General features: G+C 40.0%; 2 protein-coding genes across 6 annotated transcripts in view; one reads left to right on the top strand and one right to left on the bottom strand.

Annotated features, from left to right (window-relative positions):
• The window catches only part of eag (ether a go-go), a 123,590-nt gene that overhangs the window by 13,023 nt on the left and 89,856 nt on the right, over positions 1-20,711 (bottom strand). For 3 of the 5 annotated variants that reach the window (XM_067354862.1, XM_012371938.2, XM_067354863.1), the window contains 9 exons: positions 16,174-16,274; positions 12,277-12,409; positions 7,463-7,731; positions 6,411-6,710; positions 5,956-6,224; positions 5,074-5,339; positions 4,611-4,896; positions 4,146-4,509; positions 113-228 (listed from right to left, as the gene is read on the bottom strand). In XM_067354862.1, coding sequence (XP_067210963.1) covers positions 113-228; positions 4,146-4,509; positions 4,611-4,896; positions 5,074-5,339; positions 5,956-6,224; positions 6,411-6,710; positions 7,463-7,731; positions 12,277-12,409; positions 16,174-16,274 — 2,104 coding nt within the window. The remainder of the gene's footprint in view (positions 1-112; positions 229-4,145; positions 4,510-4,610; positions 4,897-5,073; positions 5,340-5,955; positions 6,225-6,410; positions 6,711-7,462; positions 7,732-12,276; positions 12,410-16,173; positions 16,275-20,711) is intronic. The other 2 variants (XM_012371940.2, XM_012371943.2) reach the window with 1 other exon arrangement.
• On the top strand, positions 1,001-4,056 carry LOC105675114 (MTOR-associated protein MEAK7). The gene is made up of 2 exons (XM_012371954.2): positions 1,001-1,732; positions 1,841-4,056. Exon 2 carries the CDS (start codon positions 1,841-1,843, stop codon positions 3,173-3,175), a length of 1,335 nt encoding a protein of 444 aa, XP_012227377.1. The 5' UTR covers positions 1,001-1,732; the 3' UTR covers positions 3,176-4,056.

Here is a 20,711-nt window from a genome sequence, read left to right as displayed (position 1 = left end):
TTTCTTTTAATTCGTCTATTTGTTACAAAGATGGATGACGGGCATCAAGCCCGATAGCACATATTCGATCGTATCCGGTAACCAGTGGCTACTCTAGCAAATGTTTTCCTACCTTGAAAAAATCTTGCGAACCAGATGATCCTGAGCTTGATCCAATTGCGGCTCATTCTTCCTCCTCTCGGCCAATTCTTTTTCTCGACGGACATCGGCGACTTTTCGAAAGATAAGCTGCACACAGAATTTAATTCAATTTTATCACAAAGTAATGTAAGAAAAATCATTGTTTAAGTAACAATCGTAAAAATATAGACACAATATCTTCAACATATTGTGATCACCATTCTTATTAAAAACGATTTTAATAACTGCAATTATTTTCTATGATAATTATATTCAATTTCTTAATTATTAAATATCTATATCTTTGTAATTAATAATTTTAGCACTTAAGAGCACTTAAGAGTACACAAAAAAAGTTTACTAAAATTTTTAGAAATTTCTTAACAGAGAAGAGGAAGATAATCTTCGTTTAAATGATACTTAACAGTAAGGTGTTTTCGTGCCAACGCAAAAATTGCGTGGAAACATCCGACGCGTTTTGGCTTCGAAGTATTGTACACATATGTCATCTTGTAAAGGTCGGGTCATTTTATCTCACCACTCGCTTGAAAAATTGCACAAGTTGTGCAACGCACTTATTCCCTTTTGAGTGAGAGCACATTTCAAAATTCCGCGCCCCCTTCAGTCCATTCCTCCTTCCTTTATCCTTCGTAATCTTTTCGTTCTTTGCAATATCCGACAATCGTTCGTGTAAAATAATCATTTCAGTAAAGTTTCATTTAAGTCCGTTATTTTGGGAGATTTTTTGTGAGCGAAAACACGTATGCGAGAAAAATGCATATAATATAACTTATGCATATAAATACATAAATGACGCATATGCGCAGGCCGATGACGCAGCAGATATAATGAGGGTGAGAAAAACAGATGACGTTATTTCCGGTTTTTTATTTTACTCTTCGAGCTATACGTGCGACTTAAAACGGACACTTAAAACATTTCTACAAATACTATTATTACATTTAAATTTACATACAATTGCTTTTTAACTGCACCAGTTTAGTTTAATCGTAAAAATTTAGATTTCTTTCTTTTTCCTCTCTCGCATTCCATCTCTCCCTCCTTTTTCCACCCCTTTGTGCTAAAGGATCACATTGTTTGCTCGACAACTCGCTATTACGTCACTGCGCTGCATCCCTTCCACATTATTGGAACGAAAGCGAAGCGATTGTTCCGATGAGCCTCAGAATTTCACCGTCGATTTTCATTACTCGTGCGCGACGAATGAGGGAAATGCACCAACGATGCATAGAAGATGCATACGCGGCGGCGAGCGGCGAAAGTAGTGGCGCAGGCGTGATGCTGGAAGTCGATAGATGTCGATAAGAGGCGCGCACACGTAGCAGCGGGTAGCTCGCTCGCTCGTGTCATCCATAACCTCCAAGTCTGTTGCTCATTATCGCTCGTCGCGATCTGCAAGTTGATCGCACGATCGTCATCGTTCACGCGGCGATGTGACATGACATCGTGAAGAAACGTAAGCCGACACGTGCCTGATCTGAAAAAGGCACGGAGTGGTGTTCTCTTTTCGTTCTCGACATCTACAGGGCGACCAAGTGGAAGACGAGGAGGTATATGGACTGTCGAGAAAGATTGCTCGTTCGTATGAAAGGTATGCTAAATACATTGATGATTATATAATAGAAAAATGTAAAAGTAGAATGGAATTTACATTTGAGATGAGCATGTTGATAGCTATTATGGAACATGACTTTTCCAGATGGGTCATGGGTCGAGCCGTTCAGCTTCATCGAATATCCTCTCCGCGGACGAGTTGACGTTAGTGGAGAACCTGTTTAAGTCTATGTCCCGCAGCTCGGGTTCCATCAAACGCGAAGACATATTCAAGCACTGGACGACGCATTTGGACGATGTGTTGCTGCAGTTTGTGGTACGGTTCCTCTGCCATGAACCAGGCAAGAGGGTTACGACGGTCAACGGTGAAAATTTCGGTCGGCTTTACGTCTTCGCCGTGCGTGGCAGTCCCGAGGAACGCACAAGTCTAATCTTCGACGGTTTCGCGGAGGAAGAGCAGAAGTATGAGATGCCCACTCAAACATTCCTTCAGTATATTCAAGCAACGATCAACTCCTACTTGCGACTGCAAAAGAACTCCGGCAATGCGTATCATCTCACCTGGAGCAGCATCGGCTGCACCGTCAACACCAGGCGAATAGGGATGCGTTCTCGCAGTCTCTGCGAGGAGCTGATAAAGTACGGAGATGTGCTGACCATCGATCAAGTGGAGAATTGGTTCATGACAGCAGCAGCAGCGTTCAAGAATATTCAGTCGCACGTTTTTCAGTACCTCTATTTAGTCTCCCAGAAGAAGGGTAGTGATAAGAACACAGCTGCGCGGATAAACGATCTGAATCTTTTGCCGTTGTGCAAAGGTTTGGAAAATATACCGCACTTCCCGAGTATACTAGGCTTAGGTGATGTTCTGTTCCTGAATCTGAGTCTACCGCACGAGCTCCGTAACGAGTGGCGATTTCTGTTCTCGAGCCAAGTGCACGGGGAATCGTTCTCCACTATGCTGGGCAGAATCGCGATGCAAGGCGCGACGATAATCATACTACAAGACATGGATGACCACGTGTTCGGCGGCTTCGCCTCCGACAGCTGGAGACTGGGACCGAATTTCATAGGGAATCAAACGTCGTTTCTGTTCAAGCTCGAGCCGGATATACTGACGTTTCCATCGACGAATTACAACAATCACTATCAGTATCTCAATCTCCATCAACAAACGATGCCTAACGGCCTGCTCATGGGAGGGCAGTTTAATTATCCCGGCCTTTGGTTGGACTGCGAATACGGCACCGGTAAATCGAGCTTGTCATGTACGACCTTTCAGAGTTATGTACAACTTAGCGGTAGGGAAGATTTTAAAATCAAACATTGCGAGGTGTGGGGGGTTGGCCCGGTGCCAGACGTGGAGGAGGACGTACGCGAGGTGAAATCCGTGTTGAATCAAGACCCGACGTCGAAGGTGATGTTGGAACTTGCCGGTCGTAAATTGTACAGCGAGGGGCTTCGCGAGGAACCGGAGTAATTGTGATAACGAAATCTAGAGATTTTTATAGCAACTCGAGAATGTTAGTATTAAAGATATTTGCAGATATTTAAGATCGATCAATCGATTGACTTTGCGAATAAAATCGGTGTAAAATCTATTATTGATTCTGATAATTGTAATGGAATATGCGGGTATGATAAACGTATTAGAGAACTCACGGTTACGCAGTTTACGATATAAAAGATTCGTGTATCTTTGAAGTCGGTAATAAATCTGCGTAATAATGCTGCAAGAGACTTTTAAAACGCGTTAACAGAAACGAATTACATTACGAAAATTTCCATGGAGGTTTATGAGTGAGAAAGTTCCGTCTGCCTGTATGTGTGTGTATATATGAGCGGTTTCTGTGTACACTTTTTACAAATTTACGTAAGACTATTTTTCTTTGTAATTAATTTATCAAAATATATCAGGACTTTTGTCCCCTCCTTCCCCCTTTTATAACGGCCTGATGTTTCTCGATTCGCGATTGTTTCTCCGGTCATTCAATTACACTTATTGTAATTTTGTTATATCTTATATATGTGTATTTATGAATTCAGCGCTATGATATTAATGCCAATATTGTTACGTGGCCTGAATGCCTATTGTCTAGTGCCTGACAAATCGTTATAACTGTTAATTTATCGTTCTCTGCGTATGTTGATTATTCATAAACGAATAACCGTGTGCCATACAAAAATTGCTCTTGTTAACTAATTAAGACTGTATAATCGTATCGTCGTGTATGATAAACAAAGAATATAAAAAAAAAAAACATTATGCAAACACACCGATCGTTTGCCAATTATTAAGTCAAAGGAAATCATCGCACTATTGTAAGATTTATTGAAAGTTCAATAAACAATCAAAATCTACATTTTTTAACATTCTTTGATCTGACCGCATCCCTTGCGATAAGCGCGAAATTTATTCAATTTTTTTTTTGTATCTAATGAAGACTTACCCGATGACTCAAGTTGTACGTCAGTATCAGATTCCTGGCGAAGGAGTTCGAGAAGGCCTGATAAAATTCCAACACCTCCAACAGCCGATCCCGCTTGATCGTGTGCAGATCGCAGTAAGTGAGCGCCCTGACATTCGCCGCGCTCTGACCGATCGATGGATTCGTCCAAAAACTGTCGCCGAAAACATCACCCTTTCCCAGTATCGCCACCACTTCGTCGTCCTGTATAACCTCGAGGCTGCCGGTCACGATGAAGCACAGAGAGTCGATGGATTCTCCCGTGTGATACAGCAAATCGCCGGGCGCGCTGTGCGACATCGTGAAATGCATCGCCAAAGCGCGCAGACATCCGTCAGACGCTAGCCTGGATTAAATGCAAATAAAGCAGCGAGTTGATACAATTAAACCTTAATCTTTTGAACTCTTCTTCTTTTTTTTTTTTTTTTAGTATGAGATAGAATTTACCTGAAGGCGGGATGTTCATTAAAGACTTTCCGATTGAGGTGGACGCAGATGTCGGCCTTCATATCTTTAGGACAATAGTTGAGAACTTTGTCCGTGTCCAGACCCTTCGTCATCGCCCACGTGCTGACAACATAATCCATAACGCGCTCGCTGAGAGCTTTCGGCACTTCGTGGAGCTTCATGAATTCCCTCACATTGTTCAACATGTCGTGATATTTGGCGGTAGCAGACGTCATTTGCTGGATGATCGTGGTGACATGACCGAAGATTGTGGCGTACAGTAAGGCTGGTCGAGGGAACGAGAGAGAAAAAGAAGAAAAAAACATGTTCAAATATTTATTTTTACACATCAAGCTTCTTCGTTTCTTACTTTATCGAACGCGAATAATCGAAGATCGTATCTTCTTTGCACACGCGCCGATTTTCCGGCGAAGAATTAGATTTACGGTAGTATTGTCCGTACCAGCAATGATCATCATGCAGATGGTGAAAATCTTCTCGTTGTCGGTCTCGGCCGCAACGTTCCCAAAGCCCACAGAGGTCATGCAAGTCATTGTGAAGTAAAGAGCGGTGACATACATCGTGCGTCGTGACGGGCCGGCTACTAGCTCGGGTGCAGTGCTGGCATTGGTCCACAAGTAGCTGTACGGTGACTGGGTAACATTGGCCAACTTCCACAACCACGAATACTGTACCCCTTGGTCGGCATCCGACCTGCCTATTGAATACCTTTAACGCAAGGAGATTTCTTACCGAGGCTGTATCGGATCTAGTCGACAGGAGATTGATATGAGGTGGAGATATAATGTACAATACATTCGAATGCGAAACGTCGTACTATTCGTTTCTTTTTAGGATCGCGTCAAGTTCAACTCGATGAATGTTCTCGCTCATATGATTAAATGCATTCTAAACTAAAAGTTGGTTCTCGGTCTACTTTAATCTAAATTTCATTACAGTTTATTGGATATCGTGTAACGGCTCTGTTTCTGTTCTTTTTGTGTTATAAATACTTTAAAAGATAGCATAATTCAGTGTGAAAAAATCATGGCATAATGTTAATGTTTGACCAAAGTTCGGTGCAATGACATTTAATAAGATGAGAAGTGATATAGCCAATTTTTTGAGACAATATAATAAAGCGGGAGAGAATCTTTAAGACAGAAAGTATGACTTAGTTCGTGCACAGTGACCCGAAGCGTATCTCACGTGACACAACAAGAGTCATAATGATATGTCTGTATGTGTGTAATGTTGTTACGGTTAACGATCGTGTCGCGCGGCGTACCCATCCCATCGAGGAGATGTGTGTTACCTTGAATACGTGTACGCAGGGTAAAATCACCTTAATGTGACGTACCAGATACAGGCCAGCCAGTGAGCAACCAACATGTAGAAACAGAGCAGAAGAATGAGCATCGCGGCACCGTATTCCAGATACCGATCTAGTTTGCGTACGACTCTGCCGAGTCGCAGCAGCCGTACCACCTTCAGGGCCGAGAACAGGCTACCTATTCCGTCCTCGTCGTGATCGAAGGCGTTGAATACGTCGTACGGTAGACAGCTCAGTAGATCTATGATGAACCAAGATTTCAGATAGTTCATTCGGATTACCTGAAAGTATCAAAGTGCCGCGTTATGAGAGCTATGGCTACGATGAACCTACTATTAATATCAGCAAATTGTTCCACTAAAATTCAAATTGCAATATTAATAACAATTTTGAATTTTATAAGGCATAAGTCATTAATTTTTCTTTACGAATTAAATTCTTAAAGATTGGGATGAAGCAAACGGTACCTTCGGATCGGACACCACCTCGCCACCAGGACCGACGAACGTTGTGTGAAAATTTAGTACGATGTCGATGAAAAATATCACGTCGACGATACTGTCGACGACTAATAGAGAGACGTCCTCACTGGTCTTGTTCTTAAACGCGACGTTATACGGCACCATGATGGCTGTGTAAAAGGTCAAACACAAAATGATCCAATCCCAGATTGCCTTAAATGCACAATAATGCAGTAAAATATGTGGTGGTGTTTTCGGCGCTTCCTGTCTGTATTGCGGCATAACATCGCCGCTCAAAGTCATCATCTGAAAAAAAAACGCCAACATCAAAACGTTTCAAGAACAAATCGGTACGCGAAGATCAATATATTATAATTTATGTAAATTAACGATTTAAAAATATTTTGTATCCTTTCACACATTTTTTTTCCTATTCAAAGTATACGTCAAAAATAAATTATAAGCAGAATGAACTATTTGTGTTGCTTTTATATCGACTTTTTATCCATCGTATATCATTTATCTGATATCTTTTTCTTATAGCGAGTCTGGCTCCATTAGTTTCTCACGCTCCAAAGAGCTTTCGAATGTATAAGCTTTCTATGTTGATTTTGAAGGAAGATTCATGGAAATGTGCTCTCAGCTTTCCACTTTCTTCCATTTTCACGAAGTCGGACAATATTGAAAATACGTTCCGATTTCATTGATTTATAAATGAGACTTCATAACTTGACTGTGGCTACCATTGTCCATTATCCGTATTGTCTGTTTTTAAATGATCCAATAATCCATAAACTTTCAATCAGTGAAAAGAGACTATCGAGAGAGAAAGAGAAAAAGAAATCAAAAGTTTCGAAATCGAAAAATTTAGTAAATATAGGCATAATAATATAATAATATAAAATGTATAAAACTATATGATAGAATATAAATATATATATATATATATATATATATATATATATATATATCGTGATATTATTACAATACACAGATACCGCTGTAAAGACAGAGATCCTTTAATTTCGATAGTATCATGAAGCATTGCAATGACTTACATGACCCAGATTCGATTGTTTGGTGGTTGTCGGCACAGCTGTGTCTTTCAAGGCCGGCAGATGGGAGCTGAATTGAGAGACTAGGACCGATCTCGATCTGGTGACCGATCTGGCGAGCTTGGCGAACTTGGAGAGGCCGCCTTTGCTGTCGTCCGTCTCGATGGGTTGCTTCAGCGCGGTGATGTCGCGAAACGTCAGCAGGAACAGGACCACGAGGTCTCGTTCGTTTTTGATGGGCGCTATTTGCAGCAGCAGCCATAATGGTGTTTCTGTACATCGTAAAAAGAAAGCACCGATACCGTCTGCTCGTGCGGAAGAAGGCATACTCGCATAATTGTCTATCTATTTCCTAATTCGTATATACTTTCAAGCACGATTGGTTGCAGGAAGATTGGGGTGAATCTCAGTTGTAGTAGAGAGTCAATTTCGGCTGAAGATCTTTCTGCTGCCGCAGTCTAGAAGAATCAATCATGCTTTGTGCCGGAAGTTAACGTTTGCGAGATGTGCTATATAACAGCATACAATGCGTTAAAAGCGATAAAAGCGTTTTACAAAGAAGATAGTGAAGTGTGAAAACTAATCATAGCACTGTCTCATATCAGGAATATTTCTAAAGATAAGAAAAACTGCTGACAGAGTCGGCTCAAGATTAAGTAATTCAGTAGAAGAAGAAAGACTCTACGGAAATATAGAGATAAGATATCTTATAAAAGTAATAAAGGCAAAAAGCAAGAGTTGATAAAAAGTTTTCTCAATGCAATTCTCCCTCCAATATCGTGAGTAAAATATCGTAATGGAGAATTTCTCTTTTTTTCTTTTCTTTTCAAACAACGTGAAATCACCGTGCATTCCATCGTGCATTATCGCATTACTTCAGTTAAACTTCACCAAACAGCGCAGGCATAATGAATTTTCTGACAGTAATTAACAAATCTCTAAGTTCCAGCGCTTAATCCCTGTAACATGGCAAGCGCAAGTGGCAAGTCGCATTGCGCACTAAATTATTGTCACACTTGTCCACAATGTCGCATGTCTGTCGACATGCGAGATCGAAACTGTATGCGAGTGTAGAACCAACGGAATCCAATTAGGGATTCGCCTACGATGTTTTGCGGCGTAAAGCGCGCGGGCATGCGAATGAAAAGTAATAAAGGCGAGGAAAATTCAATCAAAGTACGAGAAGAAAAGAGTGGTATACATAGTTGAGAATAATAGCGGGTATGTTAATAAAGATATCGGAAGATTTTCTACGAAGAGTATATATTTGAAGAAAAGTATTTTTGCAACGCCAGAGAATTGTAATGCGATAGAAAAACAAATTTCTCAGCGATATATCTTCGAATATTCTTTTTTATCTTATGCGCATCCTTACGCATCTCTTTCAAGAATATCTCGTCCCAGAGATACTCCACCGGTCTCTTATCGTAATATAACGGAGCGTGAAATTTGTGTGTACACGTGAAATTTTAGACCCGAGGGAATACAGACGGCATATATAAATGTTCGATGATATTTTGGCGCTCTATCTATATTTAGCGACAACTGGCTTAATTAAACAACCTTGTAAGCCCGTCGAGCGACGGTGGTGTACGAACTACGTGCGAAAAGCATCGACAATATATACATCGCCGACCGGAAATATCAGCGACCGTGTTTTCGAGGGATGGCAAAAAGTTATCGCAGTGAGAGCGCAGCTACGACTTCAAACTAGTATGGATTTCAAAGTAAAGCGGAAGGGACTTATTCAGAATCTCAATCGGGATAGTTGTGACTAAAGTAAACTTGGCACTGTAGTAATACTACTTAATGAGAAACCATATCATCGCTATAAGATTGAAGAGAGAGAGCGATAGTTATTTATTAAAAACTACTTACTTAGTTACTATTGCGTTAAAAGTAAGAATTATTGCAAAATGTTGTAGTGTCATATTGCGATGTTTGTCGCATAATAATCGAAATTACTTTAACAGTTTCGACATTAAAAATAATTAAACATTACGTGAATACTGATTCGAATGTAAATGCCGTCATTAATGGCACTGCAGTGTGTCATTTTACGGAGCGTATTATATTATTAGTAATAAATGAAGCAGCAGATTAGCTGAATATGTACAGAATATCAGAATAATATAAAATAAAGTTTCGCTAATGACAACCGATTTGTCCAATCGACTGAAATGTTTTGATTTTATTAATGAGCACTAATTCGTATAATCTGTAAAGAATTAAATCCACTTATGTAATCGCATAATGCAGAAAAATTAATAAAAAATTGACGAACAAGATTTTATTGATGCATTAATGCAATCATTCAAACTTAATGTCCGGCGATATAAAAAAATAAAAAATATGTATATAAATAAATTTATGTATATTCAATGCTTCACATAACAAATCTGTCACTTTAATATTACGAAATAATAAAGAAAAAGAAAGTTTCTATATATACATATTTACAGTACTGTTAGCGAGTGTGAAACCTGAGTAAAAGTAAAATTCGTCGAAAATAAGAATCTTCGACAAATTCTTTCTTTTAATATCACAGAATTAATTCGCCTCTCGCAATCCGCGCTCAGCGCTTTTTCTCATGGATTAATCACGTGAGTTGATAATCCTCAAGATAACCCTCTTTCTCTCTTCGGAATGGAACGACCGTCATTGCATCCATCTCCGTGTTCCTTCCGACGATAAGGACTGCTGGTCGGGGTTTTCTCCGACAAAAAGGTACTTAGACTCGCGCCAAACGAGCGTAATGCGGCGCGAAAATAACGTCCGTGATCTATTTTTTACAACGGTCGGCGAATGATGCTATTGCGAGACCATAATCTTTCCGTTCTATCTCCATGGGTGGCCCCCGGTTACGAGAAAAAAACGTGGCGGCTATCTTCCCGAATGTGCACGTACATTCAGAAATATTATTTTTTTAAAAACACGGCTGTGTTAACGATAATTTCGACAAACTTCTCATTGTACGAATAAAGAGGGTTGAATAATTTAGCAACGCTTTTCTAAGAATTTGCCCCAGACTCGATCTAGAATTAATCAAATCTCAACAGACCTTTAAAAGCGTTTTAAATACAAATTTGAAAGATAAATTTAAGCTTGTTATCAATATGATAAATATATAAATCTGTTAGTATATATAGTATATATGGTGTCTTTTGTATACTGTTTTAAATTCGTGGATGACTTACTGGTGGCATTTGCGAGCACGCTTTTGCGAACCTGTGCTAGACATACCTCGTGGGCTACCTTTAAACAGAACGATCTTTCATTATTGGGCTTAGCACGCCGCGCATTGAGGGAGGATGTTTTCCTCTATTGCGAAAATAATCGAGAAATAATCGGATGTCCCTCGGAAGGATTCTCGATAGCGGATATCAGAGCACGCGAATATCAGAGTGAGATGATGCGACACGATGGTAGAACAATCAGCGAAACACGGAACCCTGCCGGTGAATAAACATCGATACGGCAAGACGATGCGCAGACATTTACGCCTCGATATTCCATCAAATATTGCGCATGCACAATGATATCGTGCCTCGAGGCGTTTCCCCAAAACGTGCTTCCCGAGAGTCGACGGTTTCGCTATTAGCGATCGTTGTCATTGCTAACATCGTAACATTGTAACTGCAACACGCGTCCGCTTTAACATGCTTTTAATCACTTCACGAACAATTATTTAAATAAAATACACAACAACGATTTCACCCCATGCAATTCAACTCTCATCGCACGCACGGTTCTTCAAGTACAAAATACAGCGAAGCATCGCGAGAAATAACACATAAATTTTCAGGCGCTGAGATAAACATTGTTTCTATCACGTTTTTCTATCTATGCTACACACATAAAATTTTTAATGCTTGAACAGCACATTTATAGTTTGCACGGCGGCATTCCTAAAAGCGTTTTTTTATTAAAATACTATTTCGAGTTTCACCAGAACGATTTTCATATTGATTTAACTTAAACGGAAAAGTTAAAAATTCCTTTTCTTTTTCTATTCTAAATGAAGACAGATGAGTGATGCAGTTCTTTCTTTACGTTTATCGCAGTGTTCAAAATTCGCAAATATTGCGCGTTGATGGCGTCGGTTATTTATCCTAATTAACCGAATGGCGGTGTTTCGCTGGCAAAACGTCAGTTTCCCTGCGCTAAGCAGCGACGTTTTGTTTTCCATTAAACACATAGGCCGAGCTGATTGCCAGGTGCCTCTAACGTTTCCGCACGGTGCATAAAGTGCACGACGGCGCAATAGGAAACTAGATGCCGGTCCGATAAACACGCGCATGCAAATTTCGCGCAATAACTCCCCGTCCGAGATTCCACAGGGAGTTTTTCTCTCCCCTTCCACTCCCCCAACCCTTCAACCACGACTATCCAATTATCTACGTGACAAACGTGCGGAGAAAAACGAATTTGCTACCGACGAGATTTCGCTGCGACGCGCGAATTTCGACAAGATCGGAAATTGCACTGTGTTGTAATAACGAAGCAACGATATTAATCGCCCGTTTACGCGGTTCAGAAATGAGTAATTTAATCTTCACTGTACCTATTCTAGACGATGTCCGTTCATGAAACTGATAATTTTATCTTTTACATCGAAACATGCCTAGCGACTTTACAATAATAAACAATTTGCGTTTTAGATCCAAAGAATTCGATATCTTTGAAATTTTTCAAAACTTCGTGTGTGATCAGCATATTGCTGTTTTCTTTCAGAAACCGTCGATTCTCGCGAAGAAAGCCACGAACGCCACATTGAAGCTTCTACATGCAGAAATTCGTGAGCGTGGTGAACTTACTGGTCTTCTTGTACAGCAGGATCTCGAACTGATCGTGAATTTGGCCCTCCAGACACTCCTCGATCCTGGCGATCGTTTCCTTGTCCGTCAGCTCGCCGTACATGAATCCACAACGGCATGACTTTTGCATAACCTGGGAACACAGAGGGGACGCATAAAGTATCCGTTATGGCCCATTTATCCTCCTGTGAAACGTCACGTGTATGTGTAATACACGCTGCTATTATAGATAAGTAATTATAAGATATACATGGGCAGATGATAAATGTGCGCGAGGAGCATAGGTGGTGGTAGATCGATTAATCTGCTTTATAATTAGAACGGTCCGCCTATTATTAATAAGCACTTCGCGCTCGTTATGTATTAATAAAGAGTATATCGTGAATTATGACTCAATAGCACGAAATTTCTAAGCGCGTTTCCCGAAATGGAGTACTATATAAATCCCATTTACATAATATCGATTTCCGTGTTCACAAAATATTTGAGTACGTCGTAGAATTAGATAATTAGAAGTATAATTACAAGTAAGTCTCATAAATCACGATCCTTGCGAATAAATAATTTCTTCAAACAACTTATTTCGCGGATAAGATGTGAGATTAAAATTTCTGATAAACGTGATGGGAAAATAAAAAAAGTGTAGACCACTCTTGATTACGCGTTAAGTGTCGTAAACAGAAACCATTGTGAATAAAGTGTTTCCTTAAATAGCGATTTTGTGGATCGATAACGTCGATAGAGGGGTTGACCCGATTTGTTATCAAATGCCGACGAAAGCGAGAAACGGCTCGTGCCGTTCGTGCGGGATATCGGGCATAGGTGATATCGTGTTTTTCGACCTCGAAACAGATTTATTAATCCCGTAGTGCTGACCTTTAAATCCTGCGGCTCATAGACGCAACAGGAATGAAATAACTACCGATCCCGATCGAATCCACCTCGCGTCCGTCGAAATTTTTTAATTGGACGTGCAATCTTGCAAAAATAACGACGTCAAAAAGCGACATCCATCGAATAATAAAATTCCGTAACGCGGAAAAAAATTAGAACGGACAAGGCAGCGTGGAACTCGCGCATTTTATTCTCGCGCCATTAACTTCGCCGATAGCTGATATTGAAGAAATTTATTTCGTTATTCAATGCTATCGCTTTATACTTTGCTCGAATCTTTTGCTTCAACATTTGTAGCATGCAGATGTGCGAGGAAATGGCACGGAATAAGCATGTTTCTTGCGCACCACACAATAGATTTACTGCGTTAGCTGCACTTCTCTGTGTACGTATACAATGAAAAAAAAGAATATACGTCTTAATACAACATCAGAGAGAGAGCGAGAGGAGGGGGGGGGGGGAGGCGTCACATGGCTGATGTAAAAACAGGTGTGATTTTCAAAGAAAACTTGGAAAACTTTTGCATGAAGAAAGGGATTTTCCACGACTGTATGATTACGTTAACCCGATTATGTCTTTGAAACTGTTGCAAGTAATAGGATTAGAGACGTCATTTTCCTTGATAATGCTACGTAGGGACAATTCAGGTGGACAAAACAAGCAAAAGGTCACAAGTGCAGCAGCTTTTCGTTTCGAGTTGCCACAAGCAGAATTGTTACTTCTTGAAAAGTGTTTCTGACAATCGCCGCAACGAGCTTATGACTGTCCGGCTTTCTCAATAATTATTTTCGTTTTCAAATATTTATTTTTACCGTAACGTTAAAAAATAAAATAAAATAAAAATATGTTATGCAAGGTGTTCTACAATTCATGTATGTCTCTTTAACCACAGATTCTCTCATCACTTTGAAGTCAATTGTTTCCTCAATAAAAATTTCAGGCAAAATCACGTATCGCATCTTTCCAATTTTCAATATGTCATAATATTTTTTAATTAAGTTTTGGACTGAAATTTTATTCAAAAAAGTAAAATCCATTTGAAATTAATTGAAGAATATCGTCTCTATTCGGCTGCGCTATTTGGTTTAATCTGCAAGAACCTCTTTTTTTTCAATGGTTTATAACTCAGAAACAATGATGACTTGAGATATTTGCTGAAAAAAATTTAGTCCCATTCAATCAAAGTCTACCGCTGAAAAAACATCCGTAAATCTCGAAACACTTTGTATATCTTATCGCAAAGTATTCAGGCGAGATCGAGAGTGCATACACCCCACGTCGTTGCCACTTCCGTTCTCCACCGCGGCAAACCTTCTACGAAAGCATCCTCAATCCGGCTTCCAGTAATGGAGTTTGCAAACCCCAAATCCATGTATCTTCCCAAACAATAGGATTGGAACATTGGGAGTCTTACAAAATCGGAGTAGTTACTGCCTCCACTATTACATCGTCACTTTGTTCGGAACGTTAGAGTCGGCTAGAATAAAGCCGCATCGTCTCGCACTCGCGTCCAATAATTCAAGACGTTCAATGCACGAACCAATTTTTGTGTTTCTCGCGACTTTAGTTTGCGAGCTCGGCGAGATTTCCCGTATTTCCTGTTTATCCCCTGCATACGTGATTTATACCTATTTCCCGAAGAAAATCTGTTTCGTTCTGTTTCGAGCGTTTATCGTATGTATCGATACAAAAATTTTCAAATGTATTTTTTAAAGCTGTAATTACAATAATGCAATTTAAGTTGCAATTAAACACGGATGTACACGGCAAATATAATTAGCATGTAAAATAAAAAAATTTTAAATAATAAAAATATTCTACCATGCGTTTTATCATACTAAGCAGAATTTTAATCATTTACTAATTAATTTTTGTTTCGCGTAAATTTTCAAATATTTTTCACGCAACGATATATAATGAACACTTGCTATAATTCTTTAAACCGAATAATAAATTTATCATATTTATATTTTATATCATATTTATATTTATTGTATATTTATATGTTAGTAAAATGCAATGATATTATTGCACAATAGTAACAATATTATTAAAATAAGTAGAGTGTGAGCGGTTAAATTAACCAAATTAGCGATTAACCTTTAACAAAAGAGAATTCGATATCTGGCTTGGCCGCCAGCGCGGTGCTATCGGCCGACTTCTTGCCTTAGGCGCTTGTGCTTTTCTAACTCTTATCCCCGTGCGCACGACTATAAATCGATGCCGATGAATCAAGCCGTTAGTCGCTAAATCCCGTTATCCGTTCGCCACTCGCGCCAGTCTCACCCTGGAAGGTGAAGGATGGCAATGGATAAGCGAGCCATTGCTCATAGCACCACCAGGTGGATATCGAAGGATATTCAGAATATATGACGATATTGCATCGGACATCTAATATAAAAAGAAATGTACGACGACTCGGAGTGCCCGTTTGTTTTTAATGACGCAGCTTAAGAAAGAAATTTAATAAAACGCGAAGTAACGAAAGCTGATTTTCGAATACGTTAAATTTGCACGAATCAAACTGGAGAACACGAAACTTTCGAATTAAGAAAACATGAGATTTTTCTTTGACAAAAGATATAAATGTAACAATAGCAAAATACATATCTTTGATAGTACTGAAATTAAGAATATTTGTGTTAATCATGTTCGGATATCGATTGTTGCAGGAATCAATATTTAGGTAATTCTGTGTCTGAATAATTGGCGGTTTACCGAATCTAATAAAGCAAATAAATATCTCTGATGTATTAAATAAATTTGTGACGTTTAACATGACACGTAATTAATTAATTAATTAAACAATTGATACACAGTACTGTGCGAAAAATACGTTTCGAACGTCACGTAATGGATTGTGTGTGTATCTGTTGCATGTGGATTACAGATACACACGATTTCTCCGCGAAAGCACTTTCGCAATGAAGTGGATAATGGCGGAAGGATCGTAGGAAACGAGAGAAATCGAGTGTCTGTTTGTATTAAATAAAGTAGTCGTACCTCGGCGCGATTGTAGCCGGAGATCTTGACGAAGCTCTCGTTGCAATAGACGATCGGGAAGTCGACGATCTGGGCGTTTGCCAGTAGGAAACTGCTGTCGGCTGCGAACAGAAAGAAGAGAGAATCAGGCATTATTCTCTTGCATAATGAAACATGATACGGTAGCGAAAATATTTCTCCTCATTTCGCTTTTTTTTTCTTTCCCATTCAGACAGTGCCTTTTGTTCGCGGTTTTGTTCGCATCGTTCGACGCCGTCCGGCAAGAAACGGCGTCTCTTTTATTCTAATCTGCGATTTTGCATTGATGCGCTTTTATTTAACGCTATGTCAAAATGATGGATTTCTCGACCGAACAGCGGGACGCTTATATTTATTTAACATTGCGCAAACCAGACGTATATCATCGTCCGGCGCGAACAAACCAAGAAAAAGTATCTTCGTCATAAATTACGATTATACGCAGCGTATATATAAACGAGATAAATGTAAAAATTGCGTATTACATGGTGACAGGAGATAAAATGGCGAATGTGCGGCGAGTAATCGATGGTCTTCCGTATAAATCAACATTACTCGGCTAATGGGTGTTCCGGAAGTTTTTCAACGAGCACCGGAGTTCATTTAGAGTTTCCCGATAAATTACGGACGGAAATTAACAGCGCGGAGACAGTGTGCTCGGACTCATAATAACACGAGTTTCGCGTAAGCATGACGCAACGAAGAATGATAAGGCGAGTCACGCCTTATCGCGTTCGTCCAATTAGCCCCGCCGCGTGTAATTACCGTTCAACGAGGGCCGATTTGTCTACCGGTGCCGATAAAAGCCCGCGATCGGATCTCCGCGAGGAGAAAACGAATTTTCCGTCTAGAGGAAGTCTCATCCGCGTGCGAACGACAAAGACGATCATTGTCAATGCCGCCGACCGTAATTGATTGTCGCGCCGGCGTGCTCGAATTATAACAGCTCCGAATTGCATCACGGTCACCCGTCGTTAAAGTGATCCCCGCGTTAATACACACTCTGTGTCGTATAACAATTACGATTATTATTATCGCCGCGACATAACCGTTATCGCGATCGACACGAAGCGATGACACGCGAAAACACGTCACGCGCGGCTTTCTCGCGAAAACGCGTTATTCCCGTTCGACGCCAGACGCCGATGGCGGTTGTGAAAATCTCTGTTTCGCGTTACGCCGGTTTTAACACGGACGAGAAGGGTTCGTAAAATTTGAAAGCGCCGCATTCACCAGGCGCCGTGATATCGCGATGCGGCAATTCGTATCTCGAGAGCGATGCAAAAAGAATTACGAACGACGACGATGTCGACGACGCGCGATCGTTATTCCGTCGATTCCGTTTACCGGGTCTTAAACGAAGACGATCGTCTAACGGTCTGGTTTGTAAAGCACACAAGTGCTCGTTCGCTAACGACGACGACCGTCGTCAACGACGACATGACAGATGACGACGACGCGATTAGACAGCGCGAACGCTTTACGTCGCGAAAGCTTTGGTCTTTATGACGTCAGTGAACATTTAAGCGAAATTGCGCTTACAAGATAGAAACGTAAGCGATTTCTTTTTCCTTTCACTGTAGTCTATTAATTGCGAATATAAATCATTGGTGAGAATTCACATTGGCCACTTTAGTTAATTGTACGTATGATATAAAGAACCGGATAATAATTATCACGAATCTAATTGACATTAATTAGAAAATCACCAATTTAATTAATATGCTATCGCAATTATTAATTTAATTAACAAGCTATTCATTTTATTAATAATTTAATTAACAAGTCACTACAATCGCGCGATAAATGGAACGATTCTTTCCCGAAAAGCTCGAACAACGTCGCTGCAACGAACGACACACATCGGTACGCAAATAAATAGGCGATTTAAAAAAAAAAAAAAGGATGCTACTCTCGTTAATGAATATGATGCGTTCAAAATAACCCGGTTAAATAACGTGAACCTGCTCAAGCATTCCTCTCGCCCTCGTATGACCGTATTTCTGTTCGCCGTTCTCATTCTTTCCCGGGCTCTTGCACAGAGTCGGATGCACTCCTCCGAGCGTATGATCTCTGAAGTGGATCCTGTTGCATTCAACGCGTTGTGAAATAGTATGTACCGTCCCTATGTGCACGGAATACATACATATAACCGAGCGTATCTGCAACATTCGCAGCGCGCGGACCGGCCGTCGGCGCGGAGGCTTTCAACGACTCTGCGGAGTGCTTTCGAGGGGACACTCGATCAAAAGTGCCTCCTTGTAACATCGTCGACCTCCTACCCCTCTCCCTTCCCCGCCGACCCTTCTATTTCTCATCGTCCGGACAAGAATTCCCAGACGAGATTTAGTTAGTCGCATTAGTGTAGATTTTATGCGGCAACCATCCATACGACTGCACTTTCGCAGTGCGGTTGTTTCGAGCGCGAAAAGTACGAATTTATGTCATAATATGGCGAGAATAAGACAAGCGCGTGTAGCGATATCAGAGAAGAAATGCTCGCTCTGAAAGCTTATTAATTTATTGTGATCTCGAGAGAATTGAGAATGTTAATAGATAGATAACGCTTTGTATGAAATATGATAATGGATACTAATGCTTGAAATCTATACAGAAAATTTTAATGCTCTGAGCGTGTTAGAAAAAGTGTTATTAAATCCAGTCTTAAGGAGCGACAGAAACTCATGAATATGTATAAGCACGAGAGATGTGCAATATGAAAGCTTCCACCACATCGCACGAGATTCGCATTATGTGCTTTTTAAGTCGTGTACAATTTATTAACTCCCCTTGCTTCACCTGAGCTACCTAATAGAAAACAGAATTTTGCTTTAGCATAATGAGAACTGCCTATACACATAAACGGTTAATTGTGTTCACTTATCTGCGGGATATCTGCATAGTATTTGCTACCGCGAGGTCGCCGTAGATTTAACGTACGCTTTAGATGTATTTGCATAACAAATTCAATTTATCTGGCAAATTGCGATGAATTCACTGAAAAATCTTAACATCGCGTATGCAACGAATAAAGCCACTGATAATTGCTAAATATTCTACTAAACTTTTAGGCTATTCGTAAAAAATCATTAAATGATTTTATATGTGAAATCCTACTTTCAAATGTTACTTCTTCTTAAAAAAGAAAAGAAATGTTTCTTCTCTTCTTTTTTCAGTTAAAGAACTTCGCAATGGTCAAGGGCCGCAGATTTACCACCGTAAATTCTTTCAGAATCGCGAAACAATCCTGTGCTTCATTGCAATTACGTACTCTTGGCGACGGATCGTATAGCTTTTCGCCGCTAGTTGGTAATTAATTACCGCGCAGCGTTGTTTTATCGCCGCACTACATATACGTTCGTTCTGTCTCGAGTAAACAAGGTTTCAAGGTAATAGGATTTGTAATGACGTATGCCCGGACCGTAAATGCCATGACGTCCACTAAAAATACTACGTAATTTGCATTCTCTCAAATTGATTTTACTTTCCAATATTATAATTAAGATTTTTCTATTTGTACACATGTTATTATGATTTCTTTATAAATATAATTGCGAATGTACGATAATAATTTCTTTGTTTATTAAAAAATTTAATAATTAACTTCGTTTGATATGTTACAATTTCTCGTTGCTTTACTTTATCACAAGAGAGAAATCCGATCGTAAAGAGTTGAACAGTCTCGGAACAATGACGCGCCTCATTAAGCTTCGTGGTTCGTAAATCAACACTTACGAAGGCGTTTGAACGAAGGCGTCAAGCCGCGATACCTTCCATTAAGGGAGAGTCGGTGGCTTTCATTGCATTATCTCCCGCGTAGCGTTAATCGACAAGAAATTATTGGCATGCCGTCCATTCGTTTTCAATTACAGCGCGCCGCACAAAGGCCCGAATAAATCCGATAAAAAGAGAAAACCGCGCCAATAGAGATCAATAAAATTTCAATCTATTCGTTACACAAAAAACATACGAAAATACAAAACCGGATCTGTCAAATGTTTTCTCGGTCATATGTTTTTTTTTTTTTTTCCCGGTATTTGTGTTAGCTTTTCCTCAACGTATAGCCGTACGCGCTTGTGCAATATTCTACGTCGCATTACGCGGAGAAATATGCATTTCGGAAAATTATACGTTTGTACCGTTTCAGTATCAATAAGCGCAATAATTTTAAATTACAGATTGCATTAAGCTTTTGTTTTGTTAGCGACGTTATGCACTATACAGCGCGGTCTAGCAGCTTTAGTTACATTTATACTTAATCACCTTGTGTGATCAATATCCGTGCCGTCGGCGAGTAGCCGAATCATCATTATTTCGGCACATAGGAAGAGAGAGAGAGAGAGAGAGAGAGAGAGAGAGGAGAAGGAGAGAGAAAGAGAAATTGGCCATGGATATTCGTAATGCATTAAATATGGGAATGCATTTCCGTGGTGTTGTGCGCAATAAATTTCGACGTAACGAGCTCTGATTGCCACCAACGCGCTAACAGCACGCGGCTATAGCGCCCCCGAGCTTTACAT

Source organism: Linepithema humile, chromosome 5, assembly GCF_040581485.1.
Source record: "Linepithema humile isolate Giens D197 chromosome 5, Lhum_UNIL_v1.0, whole genome shotgun sequence".
Taxonomy (NCBI): domain Eukaryota; kingdom Metazoa; phylum Arthropoda; class Insecta; order Hymenoptera; family Formicidae; genus Linepithema; species Linepithema humile.
This window is presented reverse-complemented; position numbering and strand designations above follow the sequence as displayed.

What these genes read in the sequence shown, in the direction of transcription:
- LOC105675114 (XM_012371954.2), top strand. Translation starts at nt 1,841, where the DNA reads ATGGGTCATGGGTCGAGCCGTTCAGCTTCATCGAATATCCTCTCCGCG.